This window comes from Stegostoma tigrinum, chromosome 5 (assembly GCF_030684315.1).
Source record: "Stegostoma tigrinum isolate sSteTig4 chromosome 5, sSteTig4.hap1, whole genome shotgun sequence".
In the NCBI taxonomy this organism is placed as follows: domain Eukaryota; kingdom Metazoa; phylum Chordata; class Chondrichthyes; order Orectolobiformes; family Stegostomatidae; genus Stegostoma; species Stegostoma tigrinum.
Genome location: NC_081358.1, coordinates 2,850,795 through 2,872,665, shown reverse-complemented (window position 1 = coordinate 2,872,665; position 21,871 = coordinate 2,850,795). Strand labels below are relative to the sequence as shown.

General features: G+C 43.4%; 1 protein-coding gene across 1 annotated transcript in view; it reads left to right on the top strand.

The window, feature by feature from the left end:
* Nucleotides 1–21,494, top strand: part of fkbp9 (FKBP prolyl isomerase 9) — a 35,504-nt gene extending 14,010 nt beyond the window's left edge. Inside the window, exons 8-10 of the mRNA XM_048528767.2 lie at nt 7,253–7,398; nt 8,564–8,730; nt 16,995–21,494. Coding sequence (XP_048384724.1) covers nt 7,253–7,398; nt 8,564–8,730; nt 16,995–17,174 — 493 coding nt within the window. The 3' untranslated portion in view covers nt 17,175–21,494. The remainder of the gene's footprint in view (nt 1–7,252; nt 7,399–8,563; nt 8,731–16,994) is intronic.
* Nucleotides 21,495–21,871: the final 377 nt, after the last annotated feature.

Sequence of the window (21,871 nt, the reverse complement as noted above, 5' to 3'; positions counted from 1 at the left end):
TGGCAACAAAATACTGTCCTTGCCAGTGTGTGTTTGGAGGTGCTGTGTGATGCAAATTCCTTCTCCATTAGAACTCCTAGCTGTAAGCACCCTGCCAGGTGACATTTGCAGCCTGTATATCCAATGAGTTATTTGTCATGTGGCGATCAAGCCACAGAAATCTGTGTTCAGCATATTATGGAATAATTTTTTTTCTTTTCCTTTCACCTAGCATCAGTCAGCTAAAGCCTCAGGCTATGACAGTTCACTCATTACTGTTAAATGAGTCACATGAAAAATTATGGTCTGGTGAAGATTTTTATAGGCATACATGCAAACTTCATTAGTTTAATTTATGGAAAATCTTTTAAATATCAACCCAGGTTTCTTTTAATGCAGCTTGTGCAGTGTTGATTTTGACTTGATTTTGTTTGTCCTCCCAGTATCATTTCAAAAATCATTGGGTGAAGTTAATGAGCAGTGAGTTACGGATCAAGGCTTGCCAATGGAATTCACGGAATTTAGCATTCATTTTAAATCTCTCATTTTAACCTCACTGTACATGTATTTATACTACTTTTATAATCATTGCAAAGCAAAGTGGAATGTAATCTGTGAGGAGGACTTAGAGGCTGCAAAGAGGTACAGATAATAACGCCAGAGAGGCTGGTATCCTGTCACCAAGTCACCCTTTATTTACATGTGCCGAGTTCTGAACACTGGTCTGACTACGCCAGAGCTAGCTCTCAATGAGCAGAATCTCTCACTCCTCCCGTTTATATCTGTCAGCCAGTGCTCCTTGTTTGGGGTTGTTATTCCACTCCAACCAGGGGACTCACGTTCTGTCATTTCCACTTGACTGACCTCATTACAGTCTCTACAGAGAGGTTTTCTGAATGGGCAGTAAGGTAGCACGTGGAACATGCTGTGGGTAAGTGCAGTGTTATTGATTTTAAAAATTGTAAAACAAAATACTTTTTAAAAGATATGAAATGGGATATGAAAGTAAATTGCTACTGCTACTGGAAATTTGAAACAAGCTCTTCCATCTGTGGCAAGAGAAACAGTAAACATTTCAAGTCTGGACTTAAAATATTAACTCTGTTTTCTCTCACCACAAGTACTGCCCAACCTACTGAGTTTCTCCAGCATTTTTTGTTTTTGGTAAAAGGTTGTGTAGTGGTAGTGTCACTGGACTAATCCAGAGGCCCAAACTAATGCTTTGGGGATGCAGCTTCAAATTTCACCACAACAGCTGGTAGAATTTAGTATTTAACTGTTGTAAAAACCTATCTGGTTCGCTGATGTACTTTAAGGAAATCTGCCATTCTGACCTGGTCTAGCCTACATGCAACAACCAGCTCCACAAATGTTAGTTCTAACTACACTGAAATGGCCTAGCAAGCCATTCCATTCAAAGGCAGTTTCAAATGGTTAACAAATGGACTGGCCAGTAATATCCAAATCCTATGACAAAATATCAATTAACAAGTGTACAAGAGATACTCTGGTGTAATCATGCAGAGAACACAAAAACATACATGCAATTACGAAAGCAATGGCTGATTACCCTTTTTTGCAAGGTGATTGAAATGCAAGAATAAAGAAGTTAATACAATTTTTTGGTACTTGGTGAACTTTGATTAAGTTCAGGTTTCATGTTTATCGAAGGATATGCAAGTAATTAAACCAATACTGCAAAACTTTACCAGGTTGGTCCCTGGAATGAGGGTTGTCCTATATGAAGCCCTGTCCTGTGATGAAGGCTGAGGGAATTATGCTTATGATCTCTCGAGTTTCGATTAACAAGAGGTGATCTTTTTGAAACATTTAAAATTATATAAGAGTTTGAAGGTGTATTCCGCCAGGTTGGGCACTCTACAATAACTGGAAGAGCTTCACGATAAAGGCTTTGAACATTTAGAACTGAGGTGATGTGAAATTTCTTCACACAATGGGTTGTGAATCTTTAGAATTCTTTACATCAGGCACAGTGGATACATCATCATTCAATATATTTAAGGATGACATAGGTTTTAGGTGAATTAATGGATGTTGGGAGAGATCAAGAAAGTGGAGTTTGGAAGAACCAGAGGTGATATGATTGAAACTTATAGGGTAAATGCTGAGAGATGTCTCATGGGACAGCCTAGAACCAGAAGACATAATCTCAGGAAAAAAGGGGCACCAGTTTAAAACTGAGAAGAGGAGCAATTTCTTTTCTGCAGGTTGAGAGTCTTTGAAATTCTTGGAATAGAGAGCTACGGGGTCAGATTCCCTGTTATGGCATTCTGGGGAAAGGGCAAATAAGTGGATATGAGGAATGCCAGATTAGCCATGATCCTAATTAATGGTGTACTCGGCTTAAGGGGCTGAATGGCCTAATCCTGTTCCTATTCTGCTCTGATTTTCTTCTGCTCTGATTTCTTGTGTTCTTAAATCACTCTGCAGCTCCTCCTTTATAATGAGCACAGCCTCAATTTGTCTTCTTTATCATATTTGTATTACTTCAGTAAACAATAGTTCAATGAATTTGTGCTGTATCCCACAAATTACCTCACTGTGCTCTCTTTAATGCTGACTCCAAGTACTTTAACTATGTAGATTTAGCATTACATCCCACAGTCCAAAGATGTGCAGGCTAGGTGGATCGGCCATGTTAAATTGCCCGTAGTGTTCAGGGGTGTGTGGGTTATAGGGGGATGAGTCTGGGTGGGATGCTTCAAGGGGCGGTGTGGACTTGTTGGGCCGAAGGACCTGTTTCCACATTAGGGAATCTAATCTAATCTAATTTCTACTTCTATCCATCTTGCTGCAAAAGGAATGTGAGAACAGCTAAGTATATGCAGCGAGGATGCTAGTCATGTGGACAATGAATACAATTTAGAACTGGCTGAGCTGAATGTCCTTTTCCATGTGTAATCCTTTGATGCAGCTGTTGTTTCAAAGAGGATGTGAATTACTCAGATTCTTTGCTGATCCATTACATTTTTGAGACAAGTACACACTCGCTGTGACTGTGAGTCAGATTTTAGATAATGAGTGTAAAGAATCTCAGACGCAGGTTTCTGTTCCAACAACTTCTCCTTAGCTCTTAGCTCCATGTTTGCCCACCACCTACTGATGTTGAAAAGTTGACAGTGGAGTTGAAGTCTAGCCATTTAAAAGACCAATGTTCTCAGGTTTGGAAATGTGAGCTAATTCTTTAGTACTGGGTGGCTTCATTGAATCATGGAGATTTGCTCCTTGAAAGGAGGCTATTTGGCCCATCATGTCCGTGCTGACTGACGTAGCCATACAGCATAATTCTGTCCTTACCATTATATGTTCTGGCATTTCAAGTGCATATTGAATTATTTTTGAACTGTAATGAGAGTTTCTGCAGCTACCACCATTTCATGCATTGAGTTCCAAACTACCACCATCCTTTGGGTGAAAGAAGTCTCTTCAAAATCTGTGCCCTGGGGGTAGGGACTCCTCAACTGAGGGTAATAGGATTCTCCTGACCACTTTGTTTGGTTCCCTCCTAATTTATACTTCACTTAGGTGTCCCTTGCCCTCTTCTATTCCAAAGAAAACAAATCAAGATCATCCAAACTTACCTCCAAATGCAATGAGATCAGTGATTAGAAACCCGCTTTGCTGATATTGGTCGATCGAATGGTAATGGCTGAATATCAAAAGATCACCCCAACTCTTCAAATCATTCCAAGCCTCCTGGAGCAGGTAGATGGGTCTTTTGGTTTAGTGTAGTGCCTAGTCCACCCTGAAAGCAACCATGGTCAGCAACTGCGTTGAAATGCTTGACCTCTTGACTGGGAAACACTGAGACTAGTTCACAAGAATGATCAATAGATTGAGGATCTGCAAGGCCTGCCTTAACTGGCAGGGAAACTATTAAAACTATGCCTCAGCAAGAACCAAGACCACTCCAACTTCTGTCATCGAGCTGCAGAATGCAGTGTTTGTGGGTGCACGTACTCAGAGACTGAGCTACAAACCATCATCAGCACATTCACCAAAGTGTGTGGGAGAATTGTCCTTGGACTAAGCATACTAAATTAAGATTGATAAGTCCCCAGGGCCAGACCAGATTTATCCTATGTTGCTCCGGGAAGTGAGAAAGGAGGTTGCTAAGCCGCTGGCGAAGAACTTTGCTTCCTCACTCTCCATGGGAGTCGTACTGGAAGATTGGAGGGAGGAAAATATTGTTCCTCTTTCAAGAAAGGGAATAGGGAAATCCCTGGAAATTACAGACCAGTCAGTCTTACGTCTGTGGTCAGCAAGGTTTTGGAAAGAATTCTGAGGGATAGGATTTATGACTATTTGGAAAAGCATAGCGTGATTAAAGGGAGTCAGCATGGCTTTGTGAGGGGCAGGTCACGCCTTACAAGTCTTATTGAGTTCTTTGAGGACGTCACGAGACAGGTTGATGAGGGTCGAGCAGCGGATGTGATGTACATGGACTTCAGCGAGGCATTTGATGAGGTTCCCCATGGCAGGCTCATTCGTAAAGTCAGGAGGTATGGGATACAGGATGATTCGGCTGTCTGGATTCAGAATTGGTTGGCTGACAGGAGGCAGAGAGTGGTTGTAGATGGTAAGTATTCTGCCTGGAGGTCAGTGCTGAGTGGTGTCCCACAGGGCTCTGTTCTTGGGCCTCTGCTCTTTGTAGTTTTTATAAATGACTTGGATGAGGAGGTTGAGGGGTGGGTTAGTATGCTTGCTGATGACACAAAGGTTGGAGGTGCCGTTGATAGTATCGAGGGCTATTGCAGGCTTCAGCGAGACATTGACAGTATGCAGAGCTGGGCTGAGAAATGGCAGATGGAGTTCAATCTGGAAAAATGCCAAGTGATGCATTTTGGAAGGTCGAACTTAAATGCTGAATATAGGATTAAAGGCAGGACTTTCGGCAGTGTGGAGGAACAGCAGGATCTTGGTGTTCAAGTGCACAGCTCCCTCAAAGTTGCCACCCAAGTGGATAAGGTTGTTAAGAAAGCATATGGTGTTTTGGCTTTCATTAACGGGGGATCGAGTTTAAGAGCCGTGAGGTTATGCTGCAGCTCTACAAAACCCTGGTGAGACCACGCTTGGAATATTGTGTCCGGTTCTGGTCGCCCTATTATAGGAAAGATGTGAAGGCTTTGGAGAGGGTGCAAAGGATGTTTACCAGGATGCTGCCTGGACTAGAGGGCTTGTCTTACGAGGAGAGGTTGACTGAGCTCGGACTTTTCTCTCTGGAGAGAAGGAAGAAGAGAGGTGACCTGTTCGAGGTATACAAGGTAATGGGAGGCATGGATAGAGTCGATAGCCAGAGACTTTTCCCCAGGGCAGGATTGACTGCCACGAGGGGTCATAGTTTTAAGGTGTTAGGAGGAAGGTGTAGAGGAGACGTCAGAGGAAGGTTCTTCCCCCAGAGAGTTGTGAGCGCATGGAATACTTTGCCAGTGGTAGCCGTGGAAGCGGAGTCATTAGTGACATTTAAGCGACTGCTGGACATGCACATCGACCGCAGTGAATTGAGGGGAATGTAGGTTAGGTTATTTTATTTTTTGGATTAGGATTATTCTGCAGCACAACATCGTGGGCCAAAGGGCCTGTACTGTGCTGTACTTTTCTATGTTCTATGTTCTATCTGGTAAACAAAGGATCTCTACAAGTTCGTTCCTGCTATACATTAGTAACGCCACCCCGCCACAATTATCAATATCAATGGTGAGCCCCTGGGGAGCAATGATCATTTTCCATAGCTTGGGAGCCTCCTCTTGATGTGAGCAGATAGCGATGAAACCCAATGTTGACTCCAGTGAGCCTTCAAACACCTGAGGAATAGAGTGTTTGATGTCCAAGACCTGACCTCAAACCCAGTACCAAGTTCATGATCTACAGAGCAGCCATAGTCCCACCCTCCTGTGTGCGTCAGAAACCATGTACATCAGACGCCTCAGATCCCCAAACATTTATCGGCAGCATTGCTGTTGCAAAATCCTGAAAGTCCACTGGCTGCATAGGTATACCAATGTGAATGTCCTTTCCCAGGTCGTCAACCCCAGCATTGAGGACCAGCTGAGATCAATAGACCACATTTTCCTTATGCTCAACACGAGACTCCTTAAACAAATATTCTGCTGCGACCTCTGCAATAGTAAACAATCATTAGCAGGGCAGAGGAAATGTTACGTGGGCTTCCTGGAAGCACCACCAAACAAATAAACATCCAAACTGATGTGGGAATTGCTTGCCCTCGTACAAACTAAAGAAGAAACATTCAAGATGGTGCCAATGACATGAACATCACTAAGTGGAGCATGTGAAGGCAAAGTGCAAGTTGTCGAAAGAGCATACCCCCACTAAGCAAATCATCCTCCAACCTCCAGTGTCTGCCAAAGAAAGAAGCCGTGTTCAGTAGACAACCCTTTGATTGTGTAGAATGCCTCCAAAACACTGCACTGAGGTGCCAGCCTAAATTGCATGCTGAAGTCTTTGAAGTGAAGCCTGAATGCATGATGATTCAGATACAAGGGTTCTGCTGAGCCTGGGTTGGTAGACTGAACAGACCAAAGCAGATTTTGTGTTTAAAATTGGAATATTGGTTTTTGTCTTGGAATTTTTAACACATTGACTACTTTATCTTTGTATGGAGGCGTTTTTTTCTTTAATTTTAACACGCTTTTTCACCGCTGCCTTCGTCCACTCTCAAATTAGACACCACTGATCAATGTCTGAAAGCAGATTGTTTATGTAGCTGAGGTGAGAAACATGTATGAGAAGGTTTTGGCAGTTAGCAATATAAGTTGCTGATTTTTAAAAAATTGCTTCACTGATGTTGGTTTTGCTGACAAAGCTAGCACTTGTTGTTTATCATTATCATTAATTGCCCTTTTAATTGAGTGGCTTGCTAGACCATTTTAGAAAGCAATTAAGAGTTAATTACATAACTGTGGGTCTGAACTCTTGGGTAAGGATGGCAAATCTTATTCCCTAAAGTGAAAACAACTAAATTGTATTTTTCGTGACAATTGATGGTAGTTTCATGACGCCAATACTGAGACTAGCTTTATATTCCGGGTTAATTAACTCAACCCATGTTCCCTTTCTGGCCTTTGGTTTACTTGTCCAGTAATATTACCAACGTGCCACCATGTTATGTTGACAAATCCATTTCAGTGTTGTCTGTGTTTTAATTTTTTTAGCTGTCATTAATCTTCACGTATTAACCACTAACAGAATGTTGGAGTTACTGCTTATGCGAAGTTGCATTTCCTTTCAGACACAACTATGGAAAAACGTACAATGTTGTCCTGGGTTCTGGTCAAGTGGTCATAGGGATGGACATGGGCCTAACCAATATGTGTGTTGAAGAGAAACGAACTATCATTATCCCACCTCATCTGGGTTATGGAGAGAGCGGAATTGGTATGTAACAACCCCCTGCTATGGAGTTTAGAAACCTTGAGTATAAGAACGCAAACCATGGATTTTGCTTATTAATAGTTTGATAATTGACCTAGATGAAAACTCAGAGCTGTAACTGATTTTGTGATCCCTATAGTCATTCCCACTGTTGACCAAAGTGTTGCTAGCATTGATAGCAAACTCTGAAAACTTGGATAACAACACAAATGATCATTTGTAGGTTAATAAATCTGAATTATGATTTGTATATTATAGGTTGTGTGGATGTACATTTATTATTTCTGTGTGACTACATCAAAATTGTGATCTTACGAACAAATAGAGGCTTTTTTCTTATACTAACTCATGGGATGTGGGCACTGCTGATTAGACGAGAATTTATTGCCCATTCCTAATTGTCCAGAGGGCAATTAAGAATTAACCACATTGCAGTGGGTCTGTAGTCACTTGGAGGTCAGATCAGGTAAGGATGGCAGATTTCCTTTCCTAAAGAATTTTCGTGAATCAGAGAAAACAAGGTGCAAAGCTGGATGAACACAGCAGGCCAAGCAGCATCAAAGGAGCAGGAAAGCTGACGTTATGGAAGGGTCCAGACCGCTATGTTCATCCAGCTTTCCACCTTTTTATCTCAGATTCTCCAGCATCTGCAGTTCTTACTATCTCTTAGTGAACCAGATGGGTTTTTATAACAATTGATAGATATAGTCACTATTAGACCACCTTTTCATTCCAAATTTTATTGAATTCAATTTTCACTGTTTGCCAAGTTTCATGTTGGCAGAGAATTGCCTGCTGTTCTTGATTACTCATTCAATGACAGTACCATTATGCCACTGACTCTCCAAACTTCAAAATCTAGAAGTCATGATATTTTCCTCACTGACTCTCCAAACTTCAAAATCTAGAAGTCATGATATTTTCCTATTCCAGCCTTCACTTCATTTGGGATCCCTCATTATAGTAGTAAATGAGTCCCTGGATGTTTTTGTTTCTTTGCCTCTTTCATCACTGAATCGCACCTAGGCTGCAGGATGAGGTGAACTCTCTTTGGTCAGAATAAAGAAGTGCTGGAACTTAAAATGACACTTTTGAAGAATGAAGTGTGAAGAGAGATACTGTTTGTTGGTGACACGGCTGCATTAAACATTGTGATTCTATCTTGCAGTTGGAGAAGTACCAGGCAGCGCTGTGCTCATTTTTGACGTTGAGCTGGTAGAACTTGTCACAGGTCTTCCAGAGGGTTATATGTTCGTTTGGACTTCATCAGACCTATCTCCTGATCTCTTCCAAGAAATCGACAAGGACAAAAACAAGGAAATCAGTCTAGAAGAGGCAAGATTATTAATGGCTTTTATGGTGAAACCTCAGATTTGGTAGTGTGTGTGCATATGGAGGTGTGCACGCATGTGTATGAGGAGGATGTTGATGATAGGGTGGATAGGTTTGGGGCGGACTTTGAGATTGTGGATGGTGAATGTGGAGTGGGCGTTGTGCTTTTGAAAATAGGTGGAGAAGGACAGTTGTGTACATAAAGTGAGTATGGATGAATCTTATTTGGGAGGAGGCATGGGAAAAGGGAGCTGTGGATTTGTGGGAGGTGCATGAAGGTGGATGTAGCAGCAGGGCTGTTCAGGGTCCTGGGTAAGAGTGGGTATGCAAGTGTGCAGAGGAGATCATATGACGGAGAGGAGGTCTGTGGGGTGTCTGCAAGTAAAACTTTCTCTGATCCATGACATCCTCTTTCCATGACATTCCACTCCCGCACATCCCAGATGTCCAAGTTCTTCAAGGACCGCAACTTTCCCCACACAGTGATCGAGAATGTCCTTGACCGCGTCTCCCGCATTTCCCGCAACACATCCCTCACACCCTGCCCCCACCACAATCACCCAAAGAGGATCCCCCTCGTTCTCACACACCACCCCACCAACCTCCGGATACAACGCATCATCCTCCAACACTTCCGCCATCTACAATCCGACCCCACCACCCAAGACATTTTTCCATCCCCACCCCTGTCTGCTTTCCGGAGAGACCACTCTCTCCGTGACTCCCTTGTTCGCTCCACACCGCGCTCCAACCCCACCACACCTGGCACCTTCCCCTGCAACCGCAGGAAATGCTACACTTGCCTCCACACCTCCTCCCTCACCCCTATCCCAGGCCCCAAGATGACATTCCACATTAAGCAGAGGTTCACCTGCACATCTGCCAATGTGGTATACTGCATCCACTGTACCCGCTGTGGCTTACTCTACATTGGGGAAACCAAGCGGAGGCTTGGGGACCGCTTTGCAGAACACCTCTGCTCAGTTCGCAACAAACAACTGCACCTCCCAGTCGCAAACCATTTCCACTCCCCCTCCCATTCTTTAGACGACATGTCCATCATGGGCCTCCTGCAGTGCCACAATGATGCCACCCGAAGGTTGCAGGAACAGCAACTCATATTCCGCTTGGGAACTCTGCAGCCTAATGGTATCAATGTGGACTTCACCAGTTTCAAAATCTCCCCTTCCCCCACCGCATCCCTAAACCAGCCCAGTTCGTCCCCTCCCCCAACTGCACCACACAACCAGCCCAGCTCTTCCCCTCCACCCACTGCATCCCAAAACCAGTCCAACCTGTCTCTGCCTCCCTAACCTGTTCTTCCTCTCACCCATCCCTTCCTCCCACCCCAAGCCGCACCCCCATCTACCTACTAACCTCATCCCACCTCCTTGACCTGTCCGTCTTCCCTGGACTGACGTATCCCCTCCCTACCTCCCCACCTATACTCTCTCCACCTATCTTCTTTTCTCTCCATCTTTGGTCCGCCTCCCCCTCTCTCCCTATTTAATCTAGAACCCTCACCCCATCCCCCTCTCTGATGAAGGGTCTAAGCCCAAAACGTCAGCTTTTGTGCTCCTGAGATGCTGCTTGGCCTGCTGTGTTCATCCAGCCTCACATTTTATTATCTTGGAATCTCCAGCATCTGCAGTTCCCATTATCATTGATATAATGCAGTCCTTTTCTTTGTGAAATTTTTCCCAGCTGGATATTGGGAAGAATGAAGTCATTGGTCAAAATTTAACTAGGCTTTGGGAGTTGAAGGCATAGGACTAGAAAAACCAGTGAACTGAGTCAAATCCTGATCCCATTGCACCATAGGTGCATTTTACCAGCAGAAGTACAACATAGTCATAGTCATAGAGTTATACAGCACAGAAACAGACCCTTCAGTCTAACTCGTCCATGCTGATCACATATCCTAATGTGATCTAGTCTCATTTGCTAGCATTGGGCCCATATTCTTATAAAGATTCATGTACCCATCCAGATGCCTTTTAAATGTTTTAACTATACCAGCCTCTACCACCTCCTTTGGCAGCATGTTCCATAGACACCCTCTGTGGGAAAAAGTTTCACCCAAGTTCCATTTTAAATCTTTCTCCTCTCACTTTAAACCTATGCCCTCTAGTTGTAATAAGCTGGCTGCCCCAAAGAGGTTGGTAACTGATTTACAAATGTTACGGCCTGTTAAAACATTTCTTACGTTGCCATCAAATAAATGAAGCAACCTCCTAGCAGCAGGGTAGGGGGAAAAGTCACATGGTGAAGTGGGGAAGGTGGTGAGGGTAGGGGTTATGGTGGCTGTGGGTACAGAAGGCAGTAGTTGTGGTCCTCCAGTGACCACCCTGGTAGGGTTTGTCATATTTAAGCTGGCACAGCTCTCAGTCTCCTGCATTCCTCAGCGAAACAATCCCTATTGATGGTGTGACATTGTTTCAGAACTACAGGCCTTAATTAGCCAAGAGGTACATGTAGGAAGTCAATTAGGAAGCTACTTGTTGTAAACTAGCTGAGCAGGCTCCACTACCAGTAGCTCAATATTGAGATCGGATTTTTACCCTGATGCCCTTTGTAAAATGTAGTCAGCCAAATAGAGACACGCACAGGAATTCCTAGAGGCATAGTTCTCAACCCATAATGCAATCAACAAACCTATATACAAACCCCATACAGACCAAAGCTGGAAATGACACTACTCCCCATAACAGACTGGACAGTATAAATTCCAAGTGGAGTAGAACAACAATGCTTATTGGACGCCTCACTGATGATACCTAGCATGGTATTGAAAAGTCTGAATGAAAACAAGCCAGCTTGGCAAACAAGTCAATGATTTTTCCCTTGTAAAACTTACCCAACTGTTCGTGGTCCCCTCCACAAACTCTGTTCCATAGCTACTAATTGCATCCCCCTCCTTGCTGACTATTTGAGGTTGAACCAAAATGTTCGCAAATTTGCTGTTACAGTTTTACCAACGTGAGCTTCCCAAGAACACGGTTTTCCAACTCTATCGTATTTCCCAGTTCTGCTTCTGTTTCAGCTCCATCTGCACTTGAAACCTTTACTCTTGTCTAGGTATCCGATTACCTCTGGACTTAGCTATTTCAATGTGTGCCGACGTAACTGTATGAACTCTACCCTCCAAAAATTTGAGTTTATCCAAAACTCAGCTGCTCATATGGGGAGGGGATGGCCTTGTGATATTATCACTGGACTGTTAAGCCAGAGACCCAGGGAATGATCTGGGGACCTGAGTTCAAGTCCTACAATGGAAGATGATGGAATTTGAATTCAATAAAAACAAGTTTAGAATTGAGAGTCTGATGATAACCATGAAACCATTGTTGATTGTTGAAAAAATGATCTGATCGTCTAATGTCCTTTAGGGAAGGAAATTGTCATCCTGGTCTGGCCTACATATGACTACAGAACCACAGCAATGTGGTTGACTCTTAACCATCCTCTGCCTTTATCCTGTGATTGAGTATTTAAAAAAACAAGTTCCATTCACTTATCATCCCTCTGCTTGCTGATTTACATTGGCTTGTACTCAAGCATGATTAAGTGATTAGAAATCTTGGTTTCTTATCCCTCCATGGTTTTGCTTCTCACTGTATGTGTAATGACCTCCAGTCCAAAACCCTGTGTCGAATTTTGAACATACAGTTTTATTTGCTCCACATTTGGTCATCATTCTTTCAGGGGGGGCCAAAGTTCTAAGGTCTGGGGTTGTCTCCCTAGACGTTTGTTTTTCTTCTTCTTTCAAGATGCTCCTTAAAACCCAAGCTTCAATAAAGATTTTGATCATGGTGTCAAATCGTTTTCAATAATGGTCTTGAGAAGCACCTTGGAACATTTTACTCCTTTAAAGGTGCCCTATAGATATGCTTTGTTGCTGAAGTGTTGCCATTGTTAAAAATAGGAACAGTCATATTGGCCAGGACACCCGAAGAGAACTGGATCTCAGGAGCACAAAAGCTGACGTTTCGGGCCTAGACCCTTCATCAGAGAGGGGGATGGGGTGAGGGTTCTGGAATAAATAGGGAGAGAGGGGGAGGCGGACTGAACATGGAGTGAAAAGAAGATAGGTGGAGAGCAGAGTACAGTTGGGGAGGTAGGGAGGGGATAGGTCAGTCCAGGGAAGATGGACAGGTCAAGGAGGAGGGATGAGGTTAGTAGATAGGAAATGGAGGTGCGGCTTGGGGTGGGAGGAAGGGATGGGTGAGAGGAAGAACAGGTTAGGGAGGCAGAGACAGGCTGGGCTGGTGTTGGGATGCAGTGGGGGGAGGGGGAAGAGCTGGGCTGGTTGTGTGATGCAGTGGTGGGGGAGGACGAACTGGGCTGGTTTTGGGATGCTGTTGGGGAAGGGGAGATTTTGAAGCTGGTGAAGTCCATTCCACTCCCGCACATCCCAGATGTCCAAGTTCTTCAAGGACCGCAACTTTTCCCCCACAGTGGTCGATAACGCCCTTGACCGTGTCTCCTGCATTTCCCGCAACACATCCCTCACACCCTGCCCCCACCACAGTCGCCCAAAGAGGATCCCCCTCGTTCTCACACACCACCCCACCAACCTCCAGATACAATGCATCATCCTCCAACACTTGCACCATCTACAGTCTGACCCCACCACCCAAGACATTTTTCCATCCCCACCCTTGTCTGCTTTCCGGAGAGACCACTCTCTCCATGACTGCCTTGTTCGCTCCACACAGCCCTCCAACCCCACCACACCCGGCACCTTCCCCTGCAACCGCAGGAAGTGCTACACTTGCCCCCACACCTCCTCCCTCACCCCTATCCCAGGCCCCAAGATGACATTCCATATTAAACAGAGATTCACCTGCACATCTGCCAATGTGGTATACTGTATCCGTTGTACCCGGTGTGGCATCCTCTACATTGGGGAAACCAAGCGGAGGCTTGGGGACCGCTTTGCAGAACACCTCCGCTCGGTTCGCAATAAACAACTGCACCTCCCAGTCGCGAACCATTTCAACTCCCCCCTCCCATTCTTTAGATGACGTGTCCATCGTGGGCCTCCTGCAGTGCCACAAGAATGCCACCCGAAGGTTGCAGGAACAGCAATTCATATTCCACTTGGGAATTCTGCAGTCCAATGGTATCAATGTGGACTTCACCAGCTTCAAAATCTCCCCTTCCCCCACTGCATCCCAAAACCAGCCCAGTTTGTCCCCTCCCCCCACTGCACCACACAACCAGCCCAGCTCTTCTCCTCCCCCCACTGCATCCCAAAACCAGCCCAGCCTGTCTCTGCCTCCCTAACCTGTTCTTCCTCTCACCCATCCCTTCCTCCCACCCCAAGCCGCACCTCCATTTCCTAGCTACTAACCTCATCCCACCTCCTTGACCAGTCAGTCTTCCCTGGACTGACCTATTACCTCCCCACCTATCTTCTTTTCTCTCCATCTTCAGTCCGCCTCCCCCTCTCTCCTTATTTATTCCAGAACCCTCACCCCATCCCCCTCTCTGATGAAGGGTCTAGGCCCGAAACATCAGCTTTTGTGCTCCTGAGATGCTGCTTGGCCTGCTGTGTTCATCCAGCTCCACACTTTATTATCTTGGATTCTCCAGCATCTGCAGTTCCCATTATCTCTGAACCCGAAGAGAACTCCTTTGTTTGCCCTAATATACACTCTTAACACCTACTGCTGATCAGAAAGCTGTTCCTAACAATAGTGCATGCAAATTTTACCCATACTGCAGCCTCCTTTGCATGCACAACTATTCCTGACACCTTTCCACCAAGTGGCAAAAACGTCAGCGAATTTTTAAAAAAAATCTCCACAAAATGTGGTGTTGAAGCCCAATAAAATTCCAGTTTCTGCAATAGTGCAAGGTGAGGAGAAATGTGAGCAGAAGCTGTTTGCAAAACCTCTAAACATTTTTGTCTCTATTAACTGGATGGGTTTGTGCGATTAGTATAAAAATTAATCTCTGAAGAGTCTGATGTTTAGAAATATAATACATGTAATGTTTCTGAATTGTACAAAAGCTCTTTCTCTTGTGGAGCCCTAACTCAGGCTGGAAAGGCTCTTTGGAGTGAGTTTGTCTACAGTCCACCTTGTTCAGTTGGTGGTTATTGGGAATCTTAATCCTAGGGTCACGGCCTGAAACCCCACATTGGATCATGATTTTCTCACTTGTCACTGAAGAAAGATATGCAACAGAATTATAAAGGAAATACACGTTCAAATTTATTCACTGAAGATGAATTCCTATTTCCTGCAATTTAACAAATTTCCTTTAAATTGGGTCAGATTAGGAGTTCACAGTTGTTTAAAAATCTTAGTGACAAAATTTCAAGATAACCAATGTTGAAAAAAAATTAGAATAATTCTTGCCATTGTAATAATTTGAATTTTAAAGTTGCTGCAATAAAGTAGTTGCAATTTTTCTTCTTTTAGTTGATCGTGTAGCGAAGGAAACACAGCTTGCAAAAAACATTGTAAGACTGAGAAAGAAAACAGCTGCATTTCAAAGCCTGACTTTAAACAAGACAACAAAGTGTGAAGCTGGATGAACACAGCAGGCCAAGCAGCATCTCACGAGCACAAAAGCTGACGTTTCGGGCCTAGACCCTTCATCAGAGAGGGGGATGGGGAGAGGGTTCTGAAATAAATAGGGAGAGAGGGGGAGGCGGACCGAAGATGGATAGAGGAGAAGATAGGTGGAGAGGAGAGTATGGGTGGGGAGGTGGGGAGGGGATAGGTCAGTCCAGGGAGGACGGACTGGCCAAGGAGGCGGGATGAGGCTGGTAGGTGGGAAATGGAGGTGCGGCTTGAGGTGGGAGGAGGGGATAGGTGAGAGGAAGAACAGGTTAGAGAGGCGGGGACGAGCTGGGCTGGTTTTGGGATGCAGTGGGGGAAGGGGAGATTTTGAAGCTTGTGAAGTTCACATTGATACCATTGGGCTGCAGGGTTCCCAAGCGGAATATGAGTTGCTGTTCCTGCAACCTTTGGGTGGCATCATTGTGGCACTGCAGGAGGCCCATGATGGACATGTCGCCTAAGGAATGGGAGGGGGAGTTAAAATGGTTCGCGACTGGGAAGTGCAGTTGTTTATTGCGAACCGAGTGGAGGTGTTCTGCAAAGCTGTCCCCAAGCCTCCGCTTGGTTTCCCCAATGTAGAGGAAGCCACACCAGGTACAGTGGATACAGTATACTACATTGGCGAATGTGCAGGTGAACATCTGCTTTATATGGAAAGTCATCTTGGGGCCTGGGATAGGGGTGAGGGAGGAGGTGTGAGGGCAAGTGTAGCACTTCCTGCGGTTGCAGTGGAAGGTGCCGGGTGTGGTTGGGTTGGAGGCAAGTGTGGAGCGAACAAGTGAGTCATGCAGCGAGTGGTCTCTCGGGAAGGCAGATAAGGGTGGGGATGGAAAAATGTCGTGGGTGGTGGGGTCGGATTGTAGATGTCAGAGAATGATGCGTTGTATGTGGAGGTTGGTGGGGTGCTATATGAGGACGAGGGGGATTCCCTGAGGGTGGTTATTGAGGAGGCGGGGTGTGAGGGATGTGTTGCGGGAAATGTGGGAGACATGGTCAAGGGCGTTCTCGACCACTGCGGGGAGGGAAGTTGCGGTCCTCGAAGAACTTGGACATCTGGGATGTGCGGGAGTGGAATGCCTCCTGGGAGCAGATGCAGCGGAGACGATGGAATTGGGAATAGGGGATGGAATTTTTGCAGGGGGGTGGGTGGGAGGAGGTGTATTCTAGGTAGCTGTGGGAGTCGGTGGGCTTGAAGTGGACATCAGTTTCTCGCTGGTTGCCTGAAATGGAGACAGAGAGGTCCAGGAAGGTGAGGAATGATCCATGACTTTAAACAATCAGGTTGACACTTGCACTGCAACTGCACATATGCAGTAAGCGCTCCCTCTAGTGGTGTGACACAAATCAACACAACATTTTGGATAATACATAGAATCTTCTGCATCCACGTGCTTGATGTCTTGTTTTAATTTGAGCACTGTTGATAATGAAATGCTGACTTAGCACTGCTTTATGGTGGGGCAGTGCTCTTTTGGTCCTACCACTGGCAGAACTAGCCAAGACTTTGTGCTCATGTCTAATGAAGTGTGACTTGAACCCATGACTTCCTGACTTGGACAGGAAAGCTAATCTCTAAGTCAAAGCTAATGCTTCAAAAAATAAAACACCTTGCTTCACTTTTCAGCATGTGATATAAGTAACAGCTCTTTTTAAAAATTATTTGTTAAAACTCTACTGTTTTCCTTCCTGCAGTTCTCTGAATATATCCTCCTGCAAGTGGAGAGTGGTAAGGGAAAACTGGCTCCTGGATTTCCTCCAGACAGAGTCATAGGGAACATGTTTATCAGTCAGGATCAGAATGGAGATGGCAAGATAAGTGCTGATGAGTTCAAATTGAAGGAAGAGGAGGACGCTCATCATGACGAACTGTAAGGCCATGTGTTCACATCTATGCTGCTGTTGAGTGGAAGTGTAAAGAGTTGACCTGTGGTTTGTTGGTTGTGAGGTAGGTTTTATCCATGATTCTGTTTAGGTATAAAACTTATTGGTGACATCCTGATTCGAAATTGTTTTATTTTTTGGGAGGGTGGGTCACTTGCTCCTGAGCATAGTTGGTCCACAAAAGGTGTTTCACTTTTTAACAGTGTTCTTTAAATTTTAATCTACATTAGTAAGGAGAAAATTCTTTTCCAATACCCAGCCCCACTCTGTACACTCCAGATTTGTTTTACCTCAACTGTTTTATTGTTTCACATGCAGTTCAATAACAGTCAACAATCACAACTCTGTGCCAAATGATTTAAATTTTCCACAAATATGTTAAAGCATATCATGCAACTTGTTATAATTTTTTTTGTCCATCAATTATGTATTCAATGAGAGAGAGTCAGATATGTTTTAATTTATATTGTGGGTGACCAGGAATGGTATGCAATGCTACTATAGAAAACAGAACTTCAGTGCCTTTTGCCGAAAACATGACTTAAGATATATAATTTTGCACACACTCTCCATCCATAAAATGAATATAGGAAGGAAAGTCATGGAAACAGTTGCTATGGGTCTTAATCTGAATGAGGCATTTTCTCGAAGTAGAGTATGCACTTGTATTCATCTTTCTAAACTTGATAGATGTGTAATGGATGTAGCCTTTAAATGATGGTCTGCACCTCCTACACCAAGAGTTCCCAAAACTAGGTCACAACATGCAATAATTACCTCCCTCTCATTACTACCAGAAACATGAAATAGGGATTCAGATGATACAGTCCATTTGTCAGCGTGAGCCCCAATTGACATACATGTGCATTATGTTCTTCTAGCCTTAGTTTATAGTGTAATGAACTTGGTTTGATCACTGTCTCCGGTACGGTCTACAGAACAGTGGGTGAATTGGTGCCAGTTCTCCAGCTTCCTTCCACCCTGCTCTCATCTTAAGATCACATCATTTTCAAGTTAAATAATTCTGGGAAGGAGTAATTTAACAGTAAACTCAGTGCCCATTGTAATGTGGAATTGTCACTTCAAGACCCACTAGACCAATGACCGCATTGGAGGAGAATGCTGCTTAGATTGCAGTCGTGATGATATGTAATACCCAAGGTCCAAAGGCATGCATCATTTAACATTTCTTTCCCGTATGTCCAGGTTTTGGGCTGTGTTCCCATCCTTTAACCTGACTGCAGTACTCTCACAAAGATTCAAGAGTATTTGCTTTAAACAAAACAAACACTAATCATTACCCTAATGTATATTTTATAAGCAGACTTATGCCAAACAAAAGATTATGGGCAACATGCTGCTAGTAAAACCCGAAAGAACTGCGGATCCTGTAAATTAGGAACAAAAACAGAAGTTGCTGGAAAAGCTCAGCAGGTATGGCAGCATCTCATCAGTTCTGAGGAAGGGTCACCGGCCCCGAAACATAAACTCTAATTGTTTTCCTTCACTGATGCTGCCAGACCTGCTGAGCTTCTCCAGCAACTTCTGTTTATTCTTTTGAGCATGCTGCTAGTGTTGTGGCTGATAGAATGGAACATATTTACAAATTGAATTTTGTTGCTTCACTGCTACAGTTAAAGAACAAGGGAGTTGGACTAAAGGAATAGTACTTTCAATGAGTGATTTACAGGTGTGATGGCTGAATCCACCCCAGTGTTTTAGATTCCATTTTTCATTAAACACTTCCAGTTGTGCACATTAGTGTTTATTTTTCTGTTTTTTTGTGACTAGGGTGAAGTAAACTTAAGAGATGAAAATAATACTGAAATCTATTCTCAGCTCTTGCTGTAGTGCAGCCACAACATATGAGATCTCTACACATCTGGTAGTTGCAACTTCCTTTGAGAACTCAAAAGCCGGGTCACAAACCATGTGTTCTCTCGACTTTCTCCGTGGTTCTCTAGCGGAGTACACATAGTTCTGTTTATTTCTCAATTTTTGTCAATAATCTGATGGCTCCCCTCAAAAGAACTGCTTTTCTTTTACCATTGAAAGAATTGGTTAGATCATTTGGGGTTTAGATAGCATGAACAGTAAAGTTCTGCTTCTTTTGGTGAAGAGGTCTATTACAGATTTAAGGTGAAAGAGCTTTCTCAAGCTTTCTCTTGCAAGTTTAGAGGAGACATGAGGAAAAATCTTTTTTGCCAGAGGGTGGTGGGTGTGTGAAATTTATTGCCCGGTTTGGGGATAGAGGCAGAAACCCATACCCATTTAAAATCTCTCTCTGCACCTGAAGTGCTGTAACTTGCAAGCCTATGTGCTAAGTGCTGGTCAGTGGAATTAGAATGGCCACAAGTTTATTTAACTTGCACAGACACAGTGGGCTGAATTATAGCACAGAGGTCATTTTCCTCTAGTTGTATAGAGCTATAGTGTGTGTGTTTGTATATATGTATAGTTCTAGGTGGCTAATGAATGGGAATGAATCTAAGTGTCGGAGAAATGTGGCAGTTATAGCAGCATCTACAGGTAGAGAAATAAAGTTAATGTTTTGAGTCCAAAATGATTCTTCAGAACTCTTGGTTCTGAAAAAGTCACATTTGACTTGAACCATTTAACTGTTTCTCTCTCCACAGTTGCTGCCAGACCTGAGTTTCTCCACCACTTTATTATTTCAGATCTCCAGCATCATCAGAGCTTTGCTTTTATCTAGTGTATGGATTGCCAACAGCTTAAAAACTCCTGTTCTGGCAGTAGTCTGCGGGTCTGCCACCTTGCCCTACCCATTGGGAAATGTCACAACATTTTCCTATGATCCAGTGCGTAGTCATTAAGGATTTGCCTTTGGCAGTGTAGTCAAAAATCAACTTGCTAATTATACCCAATCAAAAGCTGAACATCACTTCCCAGTTGGAAGCTAAGAGTTTGAAGGAGCATGTAAAGATGGAGTTTTCTTGAGAAAGCTCTTTCTCTCTTTTTGTAACAGCTTCTGTTATACAAGTTGTATCTATTCTGTAGCGTTTACCAGACTGCAGGGAAAATAAATTTGTAGCTTTTTGATTCCATGTAGTCCGAGCCAATAAGATGTCATTTTTGTCCCAGAGGCTGCCCTTTCTAATATCAAAAGTGTGGCCATTTGCCAGTCCAGCAATATTGGGATGGCCCTAAACTTTGTGTTAGCAGGACTGCATGTGAATATTCAGCATCGACCTGAGATATTCAGAGTATTTGGCAACATCAATGTACTTTACGGTCTGTGGTGCATCCTGTACAGTTGTCTACAACAGATGTCTTCTGCACGATGTCATTTGAATATTCTTAATCACCACTTACTGGATGAGGAGTGTTTGAACACCGATCTGTTGCAACTAGAGTCCTGTTTTTCTAGGACTGCACACTGCAGCTCCATTGTAGATTCTGAGAGCCCCATTCAAAGCTCCATAGCACTGTCATCCTATAAATCAAGATTTCGGGCTGATGTGCAAACAGGAAGTGACCGTCATTCTCTTGAACCACCTCCATTGTACAGTTAGATTATGGTTGATCTGCATTTCAGATCTATTTTGTTTCATGATATTTGAGATCATTGTCTAACAAAAATTAATCTTAGTTTTTGCCATTTTACCCGTTATCTTGCTCTACTTTTAAAATCACATTCTGTTGTTTCATATTCCTCTATGAGAAGAAATAGCATACGTTGAGAAACTATCACATTCCTGTCATTTTAGTATCAGTCATCAGGATCCAAGATTATGCATTGTCATTGTACTGGGATCCTGCAAGATTTGGTACTGTTGTGGTGAATTTGCACTCTTTCGTCTCCAAAGTCATTGTGCTCTTCCCAAAATTGAACAGAATTACTCCAAATGAGGTCTCCCTGAGGCTCTGTACGGCTGAAGTATCACTCCTCTCTTTTGAATTCAGAGTTTCCTTTGAAACTTGGTAGCATTTCAAAAGCTTTAATTTCTCCCTGACTTCAGAGCAATCCAAAGATAACTCTTGAGGGTAAACAAACTTAATTTTCAGCCTTCAGTGAAAGGAATTGCTGCTTCTTGTGTTTTGAAGTAGCAATTTCTATAGCATTGAATGCTTTAGCTGAGAAAGTTTTTAATGCAATTTATGATTGAGCTGAAGCATTTGTCAACACTTTTCTGGAGTCTAAAATTATGCAGTTTGTGATAAATATTTAACTATTTGCCTTTGATAAACTCTATGATCAGCCCAATTCTTTGTTGGTTGGTCAAATTCAGACAAATGTTACCAACAAATGGTGGCATGTTGTAGTGAATAAATGGAAGCAGTGCAGATGTATCTTTGCATTTTCATGTTTAAGTTCTACTATGTTCACGCAAACTTCTGATTCTGTCATGGTATGTATCAATTTCAACAAATCATATTCAAAGGTTACCTATATCTTCCAACTATGGAGTGGTTTTAAATTGTTAGGATTTCACTGGTTATGCAATAACACTGTGTACTAAAACTCTTCATTATATGTGACCAGTTGAAATAGTGAAAAATACACCAATTCAAATTTCATTGCACCCTGTTGCTGTATTTACAACATTCCACAGCAGGAGGGCAAGGAACTTAAATTGTGCTTTGATAGTGATGTAGGATTGTTTACACTTGGGAAGTGGGGCTTGATGTTTCCATCAACAAAGATTGATTCAACTATTTGTTACCTA